This window comes from Falco peregrinus, chromosome 6 (genome assembly GCF_023634155.1).
Source record: "Falco peregrinus isolate bFalPer1 chromosome 6, bFalPer1.pri, whole genome shotgun sequence".
In the NCBI taxonomy this organism is placed as follows: Eukaryota; Metazoa; Chordata; class Aves; order Falconiformes; family Falconidae; genus Falco; species Falco peregrinus.
Window position 1 is genome coordinate 70,178,012 of NC_073726.1, and position 19,670 is coordinate 70,197,681.

General features: G+C 42.9%; 1 protein-coding gene across 1 annotated transcript in view; it reads left to right on the plus strand.

Annotated features, from left to right (window-relative positions):
* The window catches only part of CACNA1C (calcium voltage-gated channel subunit alpha1 C), a 493,845-nt gene that overhangs the window by 427,913 nt on the left and 46,262 nt on the right, over window positions 1-19,670 (plus strand). The window contains exons 31-32 of the mRNA XM_055807493.1: window positions 6,874-6,957; window positions 7,599-7,682. Of these exons, the coding sequence (XP_055663468.1) occupies window positions 6,874-6,957; window positions 7,599-7,682 (168 nt within the window). The remainder of the gene's footprint in view (window positions 1-6,873; window positions 6,958-7,598; window positions 7,683-19,670) is intronic.

Genomic DNA, 19,670 nt, shown 5'->3' on the forward strand with positions numbered 1-19,670 from the left:
CCGGTGTTGATTTTGTTTCTGTGCTGAGAGCAAGTCTGGTTTCTGACTGCAGGGCAGTCTTTGTTAAATGTTTGCAATATAATTACTATTTGTGAGGAAAAGGACCCAACTCCTCACAGGGTATCACTGTGCCACAACATGCCTGTAGGAAAATCAAAAATTTTTATCTTATTTTTCTAGGCGGACAGCAGATCTTTCTGTTGCTTTGCCTCCATCTTCATGTATTTATACCAAGGAGGCCTTAGGCATTGCTGTTCTGAGGCATTACTCACCCTCCCTTCAAAGGCAGCTAAGAGCAATCCAGGCCAAAAATTACATCAGGGTCAGCTAGTTGAATCATTCCGTTTCAGCATGTTTTACTTTATCATTTCCTCAGGCCTTCTCAGCATGATGCCTTGAAATACAATCTTTGCCACGTTAAAGAGATGCTTCCGTAATAAATGCTTCCATATTGCCTTTGCCATGCTTCTTTCCCAGTCTTTAGAGGACCTGGGACCATAACATTACACCTCAAGCCTTCCACGTGGCTGAGTGCTTGTGTACTACTAGCCATTTTACAGTAGAAGAAATACAAAGAGATGCAAGAGAACTGTACCACCATGTAGGTGGGCATGGAGGAGCTCATGGGACCATCTAGGAAACACAGCTCAACTCTGGTGGAATGAACTGGGTTGCAAGATCTGGAAATGGGAATTATCAGTTCACAGAACAGGTATGATAAAGACTTTTCTTGGCATGTCCCCCAGACATTGTCAATTATCAGTAGGTGTGGAGAGCACAAAAAAAGGTCTGTTGTGATACAAGAGATTATAGAGTTCCAGCCTCTGTAAATGTTTAAGTTTGTCAAATGGGGGCTTGGGGACCTTGATTCAGGGAGGGCTTTTTCTTTCTGTGATGGAGAAATTTGTTCACTAGAAGTACAGGTGAGACCCATAGTTTGCTTTAGGACCTATAGGCTCTTTCTGTGATGGAGAAATTTGTTCACTAGAAGTACAGGTGAGACCCATAGTTTGCTTTAGGACCTATAGGCTCTCAAATAATAATCAGAAGGTGGCCACTTCTAAACAGTAGCAAGGTACCCCAGTTTTATACCAGTGACCTAGAAATAAACATTTGGGATCTTTTTCCAGATCACAGAGCCATTCAAGTCCTGCAAGTCCTTTGTTTCTGTCAAGCAAAGTGTCCATTATGTCCAGGCAGGCCCTCAGACCCCTGAGGGACATCTGTCTGCTTTCACCTGTGTCCTCATTGTGAGAGACAGCATGAAACAGAGGATAAAGGAAAACATCTACATGATTAGGCACCTATCTTGGCCTACAAGTTGGTCTTGTGTTCTTATGCAATGAGCAGAGAGAGGCAGGAGGCTTCTTCAGAACTGACCAGACCTTTAGAATAGTCTGGGGAGCTGAAAAGTTATTCTCACTCTCTGTCTGCAGAAAGATTTGATGGAGTACAGGGGGACCTTGAAGAATTCCCTGCAGCAGTGACTCATTACAGTGACTGGTAGGTGAACTGCAGGGAATCTGTGTCTCAGAATTAATCCATCAATGGATGAGGGCTGATAGATAGTATGCAAATAGATGCTGTTTTGCTGGAGCCTGTCAGGAGCTCCAAGCACCTGCATCCTCTACTTTATTCCTTCTCTGTTAGGTTCTGCTAATTTCCCTGATTGCTGTTATGGCTAAATGGTATCTTAGCATAACAGAATTTGCATCTGACACAAATCTCCATTTGGTGTCAGGAGCTATTGTAGCTTTGTAAGATTGTTCAGGATACATGCAAATCACTCAGATCTGCTGTGAGAAGGTATGCCAAGAATCATGGTACTGTTTTCCAGTGAAACTGTCCATTTTGCAAAAATACTTTCAGGGAAAGCCTCTTTTTATGAAGTCTGAGAACTGATTCTCACAGCTCCAAATAGCCTGCAGCATTTTCAGAAACAAATTCACATACTAAGCAGCCATCAACCAAACTAGCAGTTCATCCCATTTTGCAAATCCCCAGCAAAGTCTGCTTTGGTGCCCTTTACAATCAGCAGGAAATTTTTGCTAAGAAATCGCACTGAATATCAGGGTATCAGCCCCTTTCTCTCTTTCCTATAAACTCTTTCCAGCTGATTGAGGCTTCTTTTTGTGGTTTTAACATGCAGGTTTATTTCAAGTAAGTGGTAGCAAGATTCTCCTGTAGTTTGTTTTCCTCCTTTTAGGGTGTGTAGTTATTTACATGTCTTAGTTTCTCCTCCTTGATGCTTCACTTCTCTGTTCATACATGCATGCATGCATTCATGCATGTCTTTCCCTTTTTTCCTATGACACTGCAGCATTTTCATCAACTGGGGACCATATGACCTACATTCTGATCCCACCCAGTGAATAGCCTTGACCTTTGCTGTGCTCTTCATCTTTAGAGACTTTTCTCTCAGAGGGGTTTGTTAAATTTTGCCACTCATCATGTAAGAGACAGAAATGAAAACCTGGGACTGAGCAGATAAGTAACAGCACATCAATTAACACACAAATGACCCTGCAGCTCCCACAGGGCTGGATGCTGAAAACCCAGCTGGTACCATGACTCAACAGCACCCTTTCCCTGAGGATTTCTATGCTTCAGTGTAGGTGCCTAGCACTCTGTCCACCACATGTTCTTATTATGGGCCCCAGGTGACTCTGAGCTCAGACCTTCAAATAGACTCCAGTGGGCAATTTTCCCTGCTGTTAATGAGGCTTCTTAGATGCTGCATTTAGGGTCTCATAGTCACAAAAATTAAAATAAATGGTCTCCAGAGATTTCAATGGCTCCATAAGTACCAAAACAAACCCTGTCTTCTTTGATAACTAATCTCAGCAACTAGGAAATCTAAAAATGATTGGCATACTCATTCTGAAATGCTAAGATGTCTGCTCCCCTTGCACAAATGAGATTCCATTCCAGTCAGCTACTGCATATTTATGCTCAGCCTTTCATTAACTTACTGATCATGTGATGATACACTATCCTGTGCTACCTTTGGGGAAATAAAAAAATGGGGGGAAAATGTGCTCTAATGGTGGGGCTATTTCATGCTTCCTGAATATTCAATCCAATCCTCCTGGTCTCTTTCTGTCCTCCTTTCTCCCCAAAAGCTTCATGGATCTCCAAAGATATCCCACAAGAGAGGGTGACTACCATTCCCCAGTAAACCCTGAGGCTGCCATTATGGGGCATGCAATTATACAGCTAAATCAGGGTCAAAAATCTCCCTTTAAGGGTAAAATATGGTATTACACTCTAAATTCCTGTACTGCAAAAACAAACAGTGCCATCAATTCATTTCCAGTCAGACCTCCACCCCCTTGGGAAAAGTATACAGAACTTTCTGGTGGGAAAAATAGTTTGGAAATACAACCTCTTTATTAGACTGAAAGCTTTTCCTTCATTCAGCTTATCTTTCATTAGCCACCCTGGTACACTCCAGTGAGGAATGTGGCTTGAAGAGGTACTTGGAGGTCACAAGAGGCAAGTCCCAAAGGGGTGTAGTTCACTCTCGATGTATACTCGTAACTCCTGACAAGATTATGAGGTCTGATCCAAAGCTAAGTAACCACATGGCTGTTCATAGGTAAATGTCTTTAAGGAGGATGGCTTTTTAAAGAAGAATTCCATTACCTTGCACACAAGTGAAGCACCTATGTTCTCTGTTTTCTTTGAGCTCTCTTACTGTGAATAATATCTTCCTGTTTTTCACCCTTCTGTTTGAAACACAGAGGGAGCAGGTGAGGAGGAAAGGAAGGTTTTAAAATTCATGTGTTTCCTTAATTCAACACTGGCATATTGGATGTTGGGTTGAGTAAAATTGCATTCATATCCATGGTTCTGCTCTATCCCTCATCTAAGAGGTACAGGAGGAAGAGAAGAGCTCTCTGAGCTCACCTTACAGACACACAATAACAGACCACGATGCTTTTTCTGTGATTCCAGAGCAGACCTGCCCATGACTTTCAAGCAAAGAGCTGGCTGATGAGGCTCAGCAGAGCATCCCAGGAGAAAGACCTCACAGTCTAAATCTGGAGCGACACTACCAAAGTTAGTAGAGTGACTCCAGATATGCTGTGGTGTCACAAAGGTCCAAAGCAGCTATTTGTGATGGCGATGAAAAAGGGACCTTTTCTTTCCAGGTCTGAATCCCTCCTGAGATGTGTCAACTGTGTCAGTGCAGTGTCATTGCTGCCAGTGAGGTTGCATTACTGCAAATGGGAGCAAAATTTAATTCACTGGCTTCAGCAGTCACCTGAGGACAGGATTCAATGCTACTGGTCACCTGGGTTTTGTACCAACAGCAAATGCTGGTTTACCAGAAGCAGTGGCTATTGGGTTCTATGCAAGAAGTTGCTGAGTAAAAATAAATTGTGAATTTGGTTACACCAAAAACATTCTTTGCAGTATGATGCCAATCATAGTAAAAATATCCACCTATCAATCACCATTGATTTAAAAATAGATAGTCATCATCTTGCTGGGCACAACCTGAACAGTTTGTTTTGGATCTTTACCCTTGCAGCTGCCCAAAAGCAACCTCTGATTTTTTGGAGTTGTTTGGGTTCCTGCTGAAATCCGTAATAGTTCCTAAACTATGCCATTTTAGAAGGAACTGGAAGATAGCCATGCTATTGAACGCATGTATTTGTTTGGCATGTGAGCAATGCCATTGCCTTCGGCAGGACCGTGCACATGAACAGGGGCAGGAGGATTGGGTCTGTTGTCTGTCCGTTCTCTCTGATCCTGCAAGTGTACTGTCTGCCAGGGTCGCATCAGGCTGCAAAGGCACTTTTTGCAACTCTGTATGGTCTGTCTGTCCTTTATTTATTCAAAATGCATTTGCCTCTACAATTTAATCTGCTGTTCTCTCCCTCCCCTTCCTCTTGGTGAAGTCTAATTACAGTTTTATTCCAGGTCCATCTGGTTGCTAACGATGCTGGACATCACTGCTGAATTCATTCTAATATTTGTTGTGTATTTTCTAGGCTGGATGCTGAATAATAATATTCTCTGAATTTGCTTTTGCTTCTGTTTCCTTCCTCCCTGTTGTAGCTAATTGCGTAGTAATATGTAGCCATGGGATGACTACTCCTCCCAGTGTAGATCTGCTAAGAGTTGCCTATTTCAGGCTGCAGAATAAAGGGGTTTTTCTTCTGGTTTTGAGGAGATTTCAAAGTCCACTTTACCAGCTCCCTTCACTGGTGTGGAACCAGCTGGGCAGTGGCTTTCTCCGATTCATCCTTTTATCTTTTTTTTTTTTTTTCCCTGCCCCAAGTGTAATGCAGTTTATAACTGTGAGTCTCAAAGCATCCTGGAGGCAGTGTTTCAGCATTTACAAAGACACTTTTTGCCAGTGGCTTCTCCACGTGATGGTTGAACCCACAGTAATTTCAGGTTCCCAAGCATGGCTTGTACAGTGCCAGTGCTGGGATTTATTTTTTTTTTTCTTTCCTTTCTCCTTTTTGCTTTCTGCAACACTGCCTGGGAACACAGACTCACACTTTACCCATGACCTGCCTCTCTGGCTAAGAATAGCAGTCACAGTGCAACTTGGGTTCAGTCTCACTGGAGACATGCTGCAGCTGGGAAACAGGGAGGTCAGAGTAGCCCATGCTCACAAAACCAAACACATAAAAAGGAGCATGGAGGATTTGTATGTTCGCCTCCTTTTAAGACTGCAGAACAAGGGGAAGAAGTTGGCACAGGTGTTCAGTGAGCCAAGATAAATTTTTTTGCTCATGACATTGACTTGTACAGGAAGTTTACATATAAAAGCTCATTTTCTGGGCTGAACAGAACCTTTTCCAAAAGCGTCCTATATCCTTACAGCCTGTCCAGTGAAAAATCATGCAGGATGGGGATAGTAAGCAGTGTTGATTAGCATCTCCTGAGCTCTGCTTAGGACCATGAGGTGTCTGAGATAGCCCCCAAAAGTGATTCTGCACAGCAAAATGAAGGTGTGAGTTTAGCACATGCTAGGGGATCTGCCACAGCTTGTCCTAGACAGCTAATGTGACAGTGATGCTGTGGCACTATCTCTGGCCTGAGTGAGCACTAAGTCTCACTCTGAGCACATGCTGAAGCTGACTTTGCTCTTGTTCGTACCCCTTCCTGGCAGGATGTGCCAGCACATGCTACATTCACACCTTCATTTTGTGATGCAGATGTGCTTTCAGAGTAAAAGAAATACCAGTCCTGCTCTGTAGTTTTAAGACAGGAGCTAAAGCATTAGTAATAGAAACTGTTAGGCTGCTGACCGTCATAATACTCATTGTGGCCGCGTAAAAATAAAGGTGATAGCGAGGTTTAAATAGCACATCCCCAGCTCGACTGTGCCCTCTGCTCCACCAGGACATGGCAGCTGGCCATTCCCAGTGCCAGCGCAGGGCATTACATCTGGAATATGGACTGGTGGATTGATATTCACACTGGCAGAAGGGGAGCTGTTTCTTGAGAGACCTGTATGACACCATTCCTGTACTCTTTCCCCAGCCAAACCTAAATCAAATGGGGAAGGGCGCTGTGTTGCTAGGAGTCGGAGATATCTGGAGGAGCTGGTCCTACAAGCCCTACTCCTGTGAGCAGCCATGCTCAAAGTGATCTGTGGGGCTTCCCTTCACTCCCCATCCCACAGCTGGAGGGGAGGGATGGCTGCCTGGGATCACATTAGCTGGAGAGTGGCTCCTCACACAAGTCAGGGATCCCAGGACTGGGCTACAGCTTGAGACGCAACAAGTAGACTTAAGAAGAAAACCCCTTGAGGTATCAGGGCAGTAATTCTAATGGTAATTTTGAACTGTTTTTGTCTGTCTAACATTCCTTTTTAATCCCCATCCTGCCTGCCCCTTCCTTATGTAGGGTTACTTTAGTGATCCTTGGAATGTTTTTGACTTCCTCATCGTAATTGGCAGCATTATAGACGTCATTCTCAGTGAAACTAATGTGAGTATTACTCTACCCTCCCCAGGATACCACCACCTCCTCCTCCTCTGCTGTTCCTTCTTTCTTTCTCTCTTTCTTTCTCTCTCTTTTTTTTTTCTGGTTTTTTTCCCTCTAGTCATGCTTTTATTGAACTTGCCGTCGTCCTTCTCCTTCTCCCAGGGAAAAAAAAAGGAGGGGGGGGAAATGCCTCCTTCTTTTTCACTTGTCATAGCTCGCCCCAAGGCTGTGACTGGTGAAAGCGCACAGAGTTTGGGGCATGTGTGCTTTTTTTCCCTCCAAAAGGTAGACATGCTTGAGTGTAACTTTCTGACTAACCAGGCTTTTGTTGATACCCTCCATCATGTGAAATGTTACAGAGGTTTGAACAACCAATACTGTAGAGTGGTAAGAGACTATTTAATATGCCCACGTAACCTCTTTCTTTTCTTATTTTTTTCCTCTTCTCTCCCTCTTTCATGCTTTTGTTTTGTTTTATTTTGGTTTTTTGTTTTATTTTATTTTATTTTTTACTTTTTTTCCCTCTTTTCTCCCTTTCCCTCTCTCTCTCCCTCCCCCCCTCCCCCCTCCTTCATTCTTTCTTTCTTTCTCTTCCTTTCTCTCTCTCTCTCTCTCTCTTTCCTTGGCTTCTCTGCCACATGCAGCACTATTTCTGTGATGCATGGAATACATTTGACGCCTTGATTGTTGTGGGTAGCATTGTTGATATAGCAATCACCGAGGTGAACGTAAGTAGCTGGCGTCTGTCCATGATCGTGCCTGCTCTAACATTCATTTGCCTTTCCCGGGTTCTTTTTGGTTTTTTCCTCCCCCTTCCTCCTTTCTTTTGAGTTTGTTTTCAGAGCTTTTTGTTTAGTTTTGAAGCGCTCTCTCTCTCTCCTCCTCCCCCCCCCCCTTTGTTTGTTTTGTTTTCTTTTTATTTTGTTTTAATTTTTGGAACGACTTAAAGGACTTTTTGACTGTTGCGTCATTTTCTTCCCTTCATAACCCGCCTGGCATGAATTAAACTGTATAGCAGGAAAAGTGATGGGAAACGTGGAGTGTAAGTGAAAAAGCTATTTGTGCCATGGGAAGCTGCTAGAATAGTCCCAGGCCAGCACTTTGGTCTACTCAGTGTAATGCTTTGCTTCCCATGGCAGTTCAGTACTCTCCACCCCACAGAAAGCTAAACGTCAGTTCTTTCGAGGTAGAACTGCGGGAACCAAACCAGGAATCCTCCCTGTGCCTCGTCACCCAGGCTTTCTCCAAAAGAAATAAAGACCAAATCATCTCTGTTTAGAGGAACCTGCTCCTAATGTTCCATTACTTATTTGAAAAAAGGTAAATCAAATAAAAACAAAACAGAAAGCCCGAAGAAAAACAAAGTTTCAACCCATTTTTGGGGGGTTTGCAACCCGGTTTGCTCCATCTCACAAATTCCACCGGCACAATTGAAACTCATTGGCCCCACTAGCACCCATCTCAGCAGACAGGTGAAGGATTCAATGAGCCACGGAGACTGAAATGAGCAGCTGGTGTTCAAAGAATAAATCACATCAGGCAAACTTTTTCCTCTGTCTTTTTTTGGAGGTGGATGGATGTAGAATTATAGAATAAATAGACAAAGGACAGGCAGGAAACGCACAGATTCCCAAAAGAAAGACTACAAAGGACCCACTGGGTTTGTGAGCACAGACAAAAATTGCATGGCAAAATTCAGCTTAGCAAGGCCAGGAAAATAGAAAGATTGAAAGAAAATTGCTGTAAATATGTTAATGAAGAGCAAATCAATCATGAATTGCAAAATGATGTGGCTGTTGAATAAACATTCCAGCTTGGAATTGTTATGTACTGTAGAGGCAATCCATCGCAAGTAGAAAAGTGATAGCATAGTTTTCACTCAGTGCTGAGTTTAGGGAAATATGTAGGCAACATTTTGAAAAATTCAAAATGCCTTACTTAGAACTTTCCGAACAAAATATTTTTTTATCTTCGTTCAACCACTTTTCTTTTTTTTTAATTCTGAAACAGGGACATTTATCCAAGTTGTAATATTTTGATTTAGAGTAAATGAAATATTTTATTTGACACTAGTCTATGTTCCTTGTCTTTTTGAGAGAATGGAAAATAGTTTCTAACTGAAAATGAACTTTTATCTTGCATCTCTTAAATTTTCTACTTTCCGGACATAGAAAGTTGCTTACAAAATTTCCCCTAGAATGTTGTAAACAATTTTGGGTACCCTTTTATTAGAGAGATATTAGGATTGGGCTGACTTTGTAGAGGGCAATTACAATGATCAGCAGGCTGAAGTTGTTAATTTTAAAGAATGAAATGAAAGCTTTTTGTATGCCGTACTAGTTGCAAGAAAACTAAATGGGGAACCTGGCAATAGCCTTCAGAATGTGGAAAAGGTCAGTTCTCATCCATAGAGGCAGAACTGTAAATGGTAATTGAGGAAATAAGTACAGTTAACTGGAGATGAATTAGGCTAAATATCAAGAAGACTTTCCTGACTGTTGTATTTGAATCTATACAAAAGTCTTCCAAGCAGAAAGGAGGGAAATCCTTGTGCTTTGATAAATAAATGGAGGTCTATCATAGTCAGAAACCCTGTACTGGAGGGAAAATCTAATGGATCCTTTGGAAGAAATTCACAGTAGTTTCCTATAAATTAAAGATCTTTTTACATCATGGGTTCAGTCACTTTGATATACATCTCATTAAACTTTAGTCATCTGAGAGGAAGACAGATAGTCACTCAGGCCTCCTCTTACTGTCCATGGAGAGAAATGCATCCCCCCCCAGGCCAGCTGGTGTCTCCCTGTATGTGTCTATGACAGGGGAAATGAATTGCTCTTTGGAGGTGCCCATCCAGTGACTGGTGAGTGTCTAGGTTTGTTAGGTTCGTCTAGACACCCAGTGCTCAGAGAGTAAATTTAAGTAGGATAAATCACATTTGTTCTTAGTAGGTTGTCAAGAAGGTCACGCTGCTGCTAATTGTGCGATGTTCTGATCTTCAGTCTCCAGGGCTATCCATACTGGTGTGCTTAATTACCACTGACAAGGCACTCTCTCTTTTCTGTTCCCTATCTAAATTCAGGTTTGTGCCAGCCAAGGCCCAGAATCCAGCTTTTGGTTATAGAAGTCTATGAAAAATGAGGGTGTGCCTCTGTCCAAACAACCATCACCTGTCTTAGTTGAGGAGGCAGCAGGAGCGGCCCTGACTTTTAGGAAGGGTTATGAAGAGCATTGCGTGATGGTCCCTCTGTTTCCTCTAAAGAATCCTTTCCTTCTATACAGTTTTTACAGATTTCTGCACCCGTCTTTTTGTTACCTGGCATGTTTAAATCTTCTCTTTTTATCTAGGCAAGTCCTTTGCTACTAGTTTCTAATGTTTGTTACTAAAAACTTGCACAATCTTTTGATGCACTGATAAATGAGCAGCAGCTATGGATTGAGTTTGTTCTGAAATGTTCTGAAATCCCTTTGCACTTATAACCCTTATTGAATAAGAGAATGTTTTGTATGTTGGTTTGTCCTGTTGGATTCCCTTCCTGCTAGCAGCACTTGATATGTTACATCTGTAGCAAACGGGCTTTGGAAGTAGCAGCCCATCTTGGATGGACAGTTGTTATCTTCCCAAGCAGTGTGAGGCAGTTTCTCAGATATACTCCTCCCCTTCTCCTCAGGAGCTTGTTGCTTTCTTCCTGTTTGTGGGTTTGAGCAAACCCTGCCTTGTGTTTCTGTATACTGTCTTGTCTTGTTCCAAGACACCTGGCGTCCGAAAAAGAAAGAAAAAATAAACCCTAAAATGCCAATAAATTCCACTAATTGGAGACATTTAGCCTGGTCAGGTGCAGGTAAGATGTTTCTGTCCAACTCCTTAGAAGCTGAGGAACATTTCTGGTAGGGTCTTGGAAAGTGCTGCTTTTGGAGCTAAGGGACAGTTTTCATTGCGGTCAGTTAGGGGAGATGGAGGTACCTGGCACAGGTTAGTCTGACGTGGCCATAGAAATGTAAGCGTGAAATGTCTGTGAGGTTCACCAGACGTTTGCATACAGGGGAAGCATACCCAGCAGGTGCTGAGCTGCGATAGCTGTAGTTGCGGTGGGAACCCTGACTGACAGGCTCCACAGTGTGCATGTAGGTATGCGCTTGCATCTATTTGTGCATTTCCCCATGCTCTGTTTTTTCCTTTTGACAATTATTTTTGTTTCTTGAAAAGGAATTTCCCAGACTAAATTCTTCGTTAAGATATATGTGAGTGTGCATGGGTGGATCTTCGTGTGTGCACTCCATCGGCTGTAGTTAATGTTCCTGAATGTGTTTGGATGCCTGTGTATGGGCCACAAATCCATGGGAGAGTGAACAGACATGAATCCATGTGCGGGGGAAAGAGAGAGTGAATGCAAGCCTACGTATTTCATACATATTTGTGTTGTGAATGGTTATTGATGGAGGCACATAGGTTGTTGTGTATGAAACTGAGTCTCTAAACATGTTTTCTGAGCCAATGTGGCTATCTTACTGTGCCAGTTTGATCTGCTTATGGATGGGTGTTTGTACCTGAGAGTTTCCTGTATGCAGGCATGTTCATCTGCATGCCGGTGGGTGAGTGTACGCTTGCATGTCAAGCTCAGCATATTTTTGTTAGCATGGCTGTGCATTCAAAAATAGTGAGAAGGCATGTACTCATGAGGTAAGCCCCCAGTTTGCCTTCAGCATTTCTGAGTCCTTTAGGAAGCCTCCATTTAAAACACCTCCATGGTGTGGAGATTGTCAAGTGGTAAGTCCAACAGCATCACATTAGGCCCACTTGCTTACTGCAACGTGGGAACATCTCCCAGGTCCCCTAGTCCCACCAGCCAGCTCCCTGTACAGACACATGGATGTGCATCTCACACAACTAAGTGCATGCAAAGGGCACAGGGCAGGTTAAAATCTGGTGGGTTTGAAAACTTGAGAGAGTGGCACAGTTTCCACCAAATTCACTTTTAAATTGCTTACTTTCAGGCTGCATTTTCAGAGCCTTGCTTCTCACTGAGTGTTAAGATAACTAATTTCCTAGTCACAGAATGAAGATTTTTCAGAGCTTACTGGAAATACTCAATTGCTCTGTTTTGGGCCACTCCTAAGGCACCTCATAAGTAACTAAAGAGGGAAGGGAGGACTTTTTAATCTGCTGTGTAAAAAATAATTTCCAAGTCAGAGACCACATCTGAGTGACAAGAGTGTCAACTCTTTTTAAGTGCTAAGACCAAGAATGACTTTTGGGAAACAAGATGGAAGATGTTGTAATATATAGTGCCTGGAAAGCAGGGCCTGTGGCTTGTATTCCTTGGACTTTGACTAGATTCCTATACCTCAGTCTCCCCATCAGTAAATTGGAGATTACTTTTCCCAATGTTAAGAAAGCATTGTCATTAGTGTTTACAAAACCCTTTAAGCTCCTTAGAAGAAAACATTAAGGTGGTAAAAATCATCATCATCATCATAATAATAGGAAAAAAACATATTACGGGGGTTGAATAAAAGCCAGAAAAATTGGAATGTATTATCGCAGAAGTATCCCAAGGCACAGGCTTGCATTTGCTTCCTTTTCACATCAGCAGACAAAGCCTGGAGTGCTGTGAAGCTGACTGACAGCCTGCTGTCCCCTCCTCCAGGCAAAGAAAGTTGCTCATTACTATTTGTTGCACTGTATCAAAGGGGGAACTCAAGTTTAATTTGTGCTCGGTGGTACAGTGCCCAAAGTGATGGACTAAAACCAGTCAGACCCTGAGTCACTGGGAAAGCTGCTAATGCAACCTCCTTCCTCTCAGTCAGAGAGAAAAGCTGACACCTCTCTGGTCCCATGGGGTCCTTTTTCATTCACCCTTTCCCATGCTGGTGTCAGAGCAAAGATGTACTGTGGCTGAGGCTTTGTTTGCCACCGAAGCGATGGCCATAGAGGTGCCTGCTGAGCTGGATAAGTCCCTGTGGCCAGCCAAGAGGTTGGCCCATCCAGCTGCAGGGAGCAATTCACAGCATGCAGATGTGTTTGAGTTACAGAGGCATGTTCAGGTGGGAGCATGTGTGTCTCCAGAGCACCAGCATAGGTACCAGTGACAGTGTGTTTGATTGTCTGTCTGTCTTGAAAGAATGTCAGGGAGGAAGGGGTTGTGCCTACTTGTGAGCCTGGTGCCAAGGGCTTCTGCCAGTGCCTCTGAGCATGTCTGCATGTGCGGGTACCTCGTGTGCATCAGCTGTGTCTGGGAGTGCATGAGGATGACTCAGCAAAACCATCTGGACTGGTATCCATCCTGCCTGTTCCACTCAGTGACCATACTTGCGTGTCTGAGTGTGTCTGTGAACACTGCAGGACAGAGGGAGAGATACCCATGACAGGTATGCAGTGCAGTACAGGAGACATGACAAGCCAGGGGGGTGTGCATGGATATGAGATGAGAACTGTCAGGGACAAGGGAATTGGTGACTTGCGGGCTTTTGTGAAATAATGGAGTATTTCCCTGCCCTCCTGTTGTAGCAGCACACATTTGCCTAAGAGTGAGCATTGCGACTGGTTTGAGGGTTGATGGAGATGGTGGGTTTTTTTAATGGAGGAGGTGACAGGAAGAGAAAAAAAGGAAAGTACAATGTTATGTGAGATATTTGATCCAGGGCGGCATCTGGGAGACACAGGACCTGGGTGCTTCAGGAAGTAGCACCTCTATGAAGAAGGACAGAGAAAGCCAAAAGCCATCTTGCCCTATGAGTTCCCCTAGAAAACATCGGTCAGGTCTATAGTTCCCAGGTCTGCTGGGCAGTGGTTTGGTGTTTGTCTATCAGATATTCAGGAGAACTGAGTACTTCATATCTTGCACTTCTGTAAAAGTTTCCAGATTCTGGTAGGAAGTCAGCAGAGGGTTGCAGCTTGGTTGATTCCTGAGTACTGATGCAGTAAGGCCAGAAAAGTACCTAAGCATCCAGCTCCCAAGAATACTTGGAGACCTGTGCAGTGATTTCTCCTTTAGTCATTTTTATTTCTGAAGTAAAGCAGCTCAGGCTTAAACCTGGCGCATGGGGCCTTTCCTTACAGTCATCTTGCTTTTGATGTCGAGAGGCTTCATATGATTTGTCATGGGCTCCTGCTCCCATTCTTTGGAATAGCTGACAGCCTATACTCAAGTCTCCCTCTCACCTTCTGCTGCACTTCTCCCTTTTAACCCACCCCCTGCCTTTCTTCCTTTTCTCCCTTGCTGTCCTCTCCCTCGTCTCCAGCCACACTAAACCTCACAAGTTCATTTTCACCCTCAATCAATGTGTCTGAAGGCAGAGAACCAGTGGCATAAATCCTGCGGTCCTTATTCAGGCAGAGCTGCCCCAGGGCATTTCACCTGTGCAAGGACCAGAGTGGTCGCCCCCTGCGACACAGTCCTATACACACACACCCCCGCAATGGGAGCAAGGATCGGTGGAAGGACGACATACATCTAGCCTGCACCTCAGTTGGGACTGGCATTCATCTCTGTCGCTGCGTCTGTCTGTCTTTCTGTCTCTGCCTGTCTGGTTCTCTCCGCTTCCGTGCCCTTTGCTGCTCAGATTTTGGCCATCAGCTGCCACTGGACACAAATCTTTGCAATTCCTGGAACGCACAAGTTCGTTTACCCAAACCTCCCAGAAGAGGTAGAAAACATCTCCCTCCCTCCCTCTCTCTCTCTCTTTCTCAAATGCTGTCTGAGTAGCAGAGGCCTCCAAATTATGTAGCAAAGGGCTGGAGAAGCACAGTGGCTTCTTTTGACATCTTGTGTTGTCATACCCTTACTGCTGCTATCCTAGAAGTTGTGCGTAGTCCTGAGCTATCCCTGTGTGCGTGTATATGTATGTATATATGACTTGTTTTCTTTTTGGGAAAACTACTGATAAAATTGATGGGGGTGGGGGTGGATTTAGTTTGCTTTTTCTAATATCTGGGGGTGATTTTATCATAGGAATAATCCAGGTAACACACCACGGTGGCCCCAGCTTCTGTATGTAGGAAGCCAAGTTGAAGCATGGTTGTGAGCTGTAGCAGTGGCAGTTACTAGTGCTTTATTTTGCCTTTGGTGAACATCAGGAGAGCTTCTCTGAACTCCTCCCCAAATGAGTCTTAGATTGATTTGAATTTGATCACCTACCATGCTTAATCAAGAATTCTGCTGCATGTTTTTCACCCTGTGTTGGTGAGAAAGAAGTATGGTAACACTATCTGACCACAACCATGTTTGAACAGGGTTTTTTTTGGTTTTATGTATGTACATTTCTGTCATGAAGATGGGGCCTCTTTTTTTATTCTCTTTTGGCTTAAAAACGTTGATATTCTGAGTGCATTTCCAGAGTTCATGATGTGATTTGCCCATTCAAAGTTAGGTGATTTTAGTAACTGTGCAAGTTTATCTGTAAGGAAACCTATATGAAACATGGGCAAACAGAAAAAAGTACATATTTTTTGCAGAAAATGGAGATAGTAAATGCAGATGAGTCCTTCCTCAGTTTACCTGAGTATTTGAACTGTTACTGATGACTAGCAGTATTAGCACCATATGAAGAAAGAATGTAGCTCCCACTTTGAAAGACTCGCCATACTACCCAGTTTTGAGGAAATACCTCAATATTGTGATTTCCACAAAACTACTTGTTATACTTGGCTTCCAACATTATTCCAGGTGTGTGGAATAATCAGAATGTATTTTAATGCAGGGGAGATTTAAGAGTAGCATAAAAATAAATCTGCCTTATTGGATAAATTTAAGAAAAAGAAAGTTATATAGCCCTATAGCTGTAAGACTTGATGCACAAACCAGTCTGGAGTCCTTCTGAGTGAAAATGTTCAGACCTCTCTTTAAAATGGTGGGGCACAGTGTCTTACTGACTGCACTGAGGAGTGACTCGTGCTTGTAATTACTGTGGGCTTTCACATACCCAAAACCTTGGTGGGTTTTAAGACTTTTAAAGAAGGAATCCTGTTTTCTTGTTGGACTGTGATTTATTGCTACAATAACAGTAATAGCTAATAGTAGGAACAAAAAGTACCACAGGCCTTGTCCTGTGTTGGTTCAATGGTAAAATGTGTGATGTATATTTCAGTACAAAGAGCTCTTTAAAAAGCCTACATCCAGATTTTCTGACCAGCACTTAATTTTTCTTGTAATTTTTCTACCACCTCACTTTAAAAAAAAAATACTACAATGTTCTGGTATCAACATTTGTGATATAATACAGTTGTATTTCATTTTCCTTTTAATTCCAGTATGTTTTCCCACAAAGCTAGTTAAAAAGCTCAAAAGAAAAAATAATAAAAAACACTAGAACTACCCCAAGCTGGTTATATTTTCCATTGGCTTGCTAGCCAGGATAAATCATTTCTTTTTGCCTAGCAAAAGTTTCTTTTAACTTTCCCTGAACTCTAGTAGAGATTGTATCTTTATATGTATCCATAGAAAAATCTGATTCCTTAGATAGCCTCTGAATATATTAATGTTAATTAATGATAGCTCCCTAAACACCATAAGTTAGATGGTCAAAAAAGTGCTCAGGTGAGTTCAAATCCAGCTAGTTCTGTCATCTAAGGCAATTCCTTGAAGAAGTGAAAGATGTTTTCTGGCATTTAATTCTCCTTTTTCTAAGACCTACTTTGACGAGAACGCCCAAGGAACTTTCCAACATTGCTGTTCTCCACACACAGACTGCAGTAATAAAGTGTGCACAATCCCCTGTATTTCACTCATTCAGTTTTTCTGAAAAAGGTTCTGTTCTTCATCCAAATTACAAGACCTTTTAACATTGGGCCTCCAAGACCTCACTGCATGCACCATCTCGTACTATTATGCATATTTAGAGATCTGCTAACTGGTTCCAGATTGCCCTGCCAGTTGCAATGAAAGCAATGAAGGTGACAGAAGAAAGGAAAACACAAGTATTTTACTTGTTTTCCTCTTTAACTTTCTCTTCTCCCCTATCTTCTTATCCCTAGTGACTTTCTCCAAATTTTGCTGGAATCTTGGGTGGCAGAAATCATGTTTCCCATTCCCAGGAGCACTAGGAATAGTTTTCAGCAAGGCAGTCATTAGTTCCCCTTTACATACTGTATCAGTGATTTTTCTTGTCTGTGTTCAGCCCAGATACTGTTAGTCCAGGGGAAAGGCTGCTTCCCTTTGTGAAAGTTTTTGTGCCAGGCACTGGGCAGCAGTTAAGCATGGTCATGGGTACCATTTTGCAAACCCAAATGCACATTAACAGGAATTTTTAAGGTTCACGTTATATAAAGACCTGATTGGAGTTTTTGCTGGTAGGCAAAATAATGTGGCCTCCAGGCCAGGTTTGTAATCAAAGGTAAACATGTTTAAACTAATCCTACCTTTTCTAATACAGTCAATATATCAACCTCATTTAGCTCCTGCCCTGCTCCTTCTACCCTCATATGTACCAGCCAAGCAAACATAACATGGATTTTTTTATTTCTCACTAGACAACTCTTTTCAAAAAGGCTGTGCTCTTACCTTCCCTCACTGATCTGCTCTTTGTGGAGACTGTTTAGCACAAAATGCCAAGAAAATAACTTCTGCTTCATATATATTCCTAGACATCTGCTAAATGGGACCCATTCCCTGATGCATCCTGATGACCTAGCTGTAGAGACTGAATTGCTGCTTACGGTCAGCTGATTGATGGCCAAAAAAGTGGCTCCAGCTCTAATTGCTAGTAAAACTGTTGCAGAGTAATGGGACATCCCAACTAGTCACATCCCAGTATTCTCTCACTTTTAAACTCAGAAATAACAGAAGTGCCGTCTGCTGAGCCTTGTCTGAGTGACTGGGAAAAAATCTGCTTCACCCAAAGTCAAATCAAGTGACATCTTTTCCTAATATGAACAGATATGAAGGCAAAGATGCCTCAGTAGTAAAGAAACACTGGTCAATAGAAAGACACTTGTCAATAGAAAGACACTAAAAGAAATCGGTATTTAGAGCTAGGGATTTTGAGGCTCAGCTGTTTGCCCAGACTTGAACGGGGTAAATCACACACAGTGAGCGTTACATATAATCCAAACTATCCCTACTATTTTTTTTAACCAAAGAATTCATCAAATCAATAATCATTTGTCCTTGGAAAGAGGTGTAGAACAAAAAAATGTTGCGCAGTAGCTTTGTAACAGCTAGCTGCAGTCTCCATATGATCACATCTAACGTGCTCTGATAATGCCTGTGATTGACATTTCCAGTCCCAGAATGGCTCATAGGCTTTGTTGTATCCCATATTAACATACAGAAATCCAGTATGGCTCTGAGGCTGCTGTCTTCCAGGAAACATTCTGCATCAACATTAAATAACTTTCTAATTTCAAAGGCAATGAAAAGACACAGCCTCGGAATTAAATACTAACTGCTACAAATCTCACATGAAAATGGTCCACAAGAAACTCTTTCCTTGGGCTGCTGGTATCTCTGGCTATCCTCCTTTGAGCAGAGATTCATTACTCAAAAGTAACAGAGGTGAAGAGTTCACCTGTATCTACTGTCTCTTGCAATCCACATTCCTGTTGCATTTGAATGAAGGTGGATTGGGTTTTCTCCTGTTTTCAATGGCTTGTGCAGTTTCTTTCAGCACCTTCATCAAAGAAGAAGATGGTTCATTCATCTTCACCCTGTCCCAGAGTCTCTGGGCTTGCCAAAGGAAGGGTCCCGGCAAAGCTGCATGCAGAGTCTCTGATCTAATGGACTGCTTGTCTTCCTCCCTGGAAAAACCTGCTCATGAGCTAGTCACCATCTGGCTCCATTAGTCCCCAGAAGAGTTACCATACTAAGGAGTGGGTATTTTGCTGCAGACCACAGCCCTGCCTCTGACCCTAACACCACCAGTGTAATTCCCCATCAGTTATACAGGAGCCGCAAAGATGCTGCTGAAGCTTCCTTCTGGATTCACGTTCTCCTGCCAACCACATCACAACAAACCTTTCATACTGAGCTCCCAGCAAACCTCTTCACACATGGAGCCCAGGAAAGTCCAAAGGTCTCCAGCCTCCTTTCTGCCCTAGGCAGATGAGGCTGCCCAGAGAAACCCCAGTAACACCAGTACACAGAAGGCACCAAGTTTCAATCTGTTCTTCATTTTCCCTTCTTCCTTAGCCTTTTCCCAAAGCACAGAATCCTATCAGCTAATTAATAAGTAATTAACAAATAGCTGCGGAAGTACTGAAATGTTCAGTGCACTGAAGACAAGCACAGCCATGACAGAGGGACATGCTTGTGGGAGTTCACTTAATTCCTCATCAGCCCCCAGGGAAGATGAAGCCAGTAGATGTTACTGAGCCTCTCAGTACTAATGGAGTATTGCAAGGTGTTGGAGACAAGGAAAGCTCCTGCCTACCTGTGTCTTGGGAAATTCATCTTAGAGAAGAGCTCTGCTGCCATCATCCTTTCTGAGACAGGCTGTGGGATGTTACAAGAAATGGCAAAGTCAGTACTTGAAACAGCACACAACAGCATGTCTTTAAAGTAACCAAGACTGCTATGAATGCTTTGAACAGTCTCTTCTTTTTCATTTCAAGATCAAAATCAGCGGCACGGTCTTAGTACACAAGAACCTTAGCTGGCCAAGCCATGTCAGAGATCGTCTCCCTGCATGCAGCCTTCCAGAGCAGCTGTGCTTTCACAATACTGGTACAGATAAGAAGTCAAGCTGGTGGATTTATTTGGGTGTTTGGGATGGGAGAACCT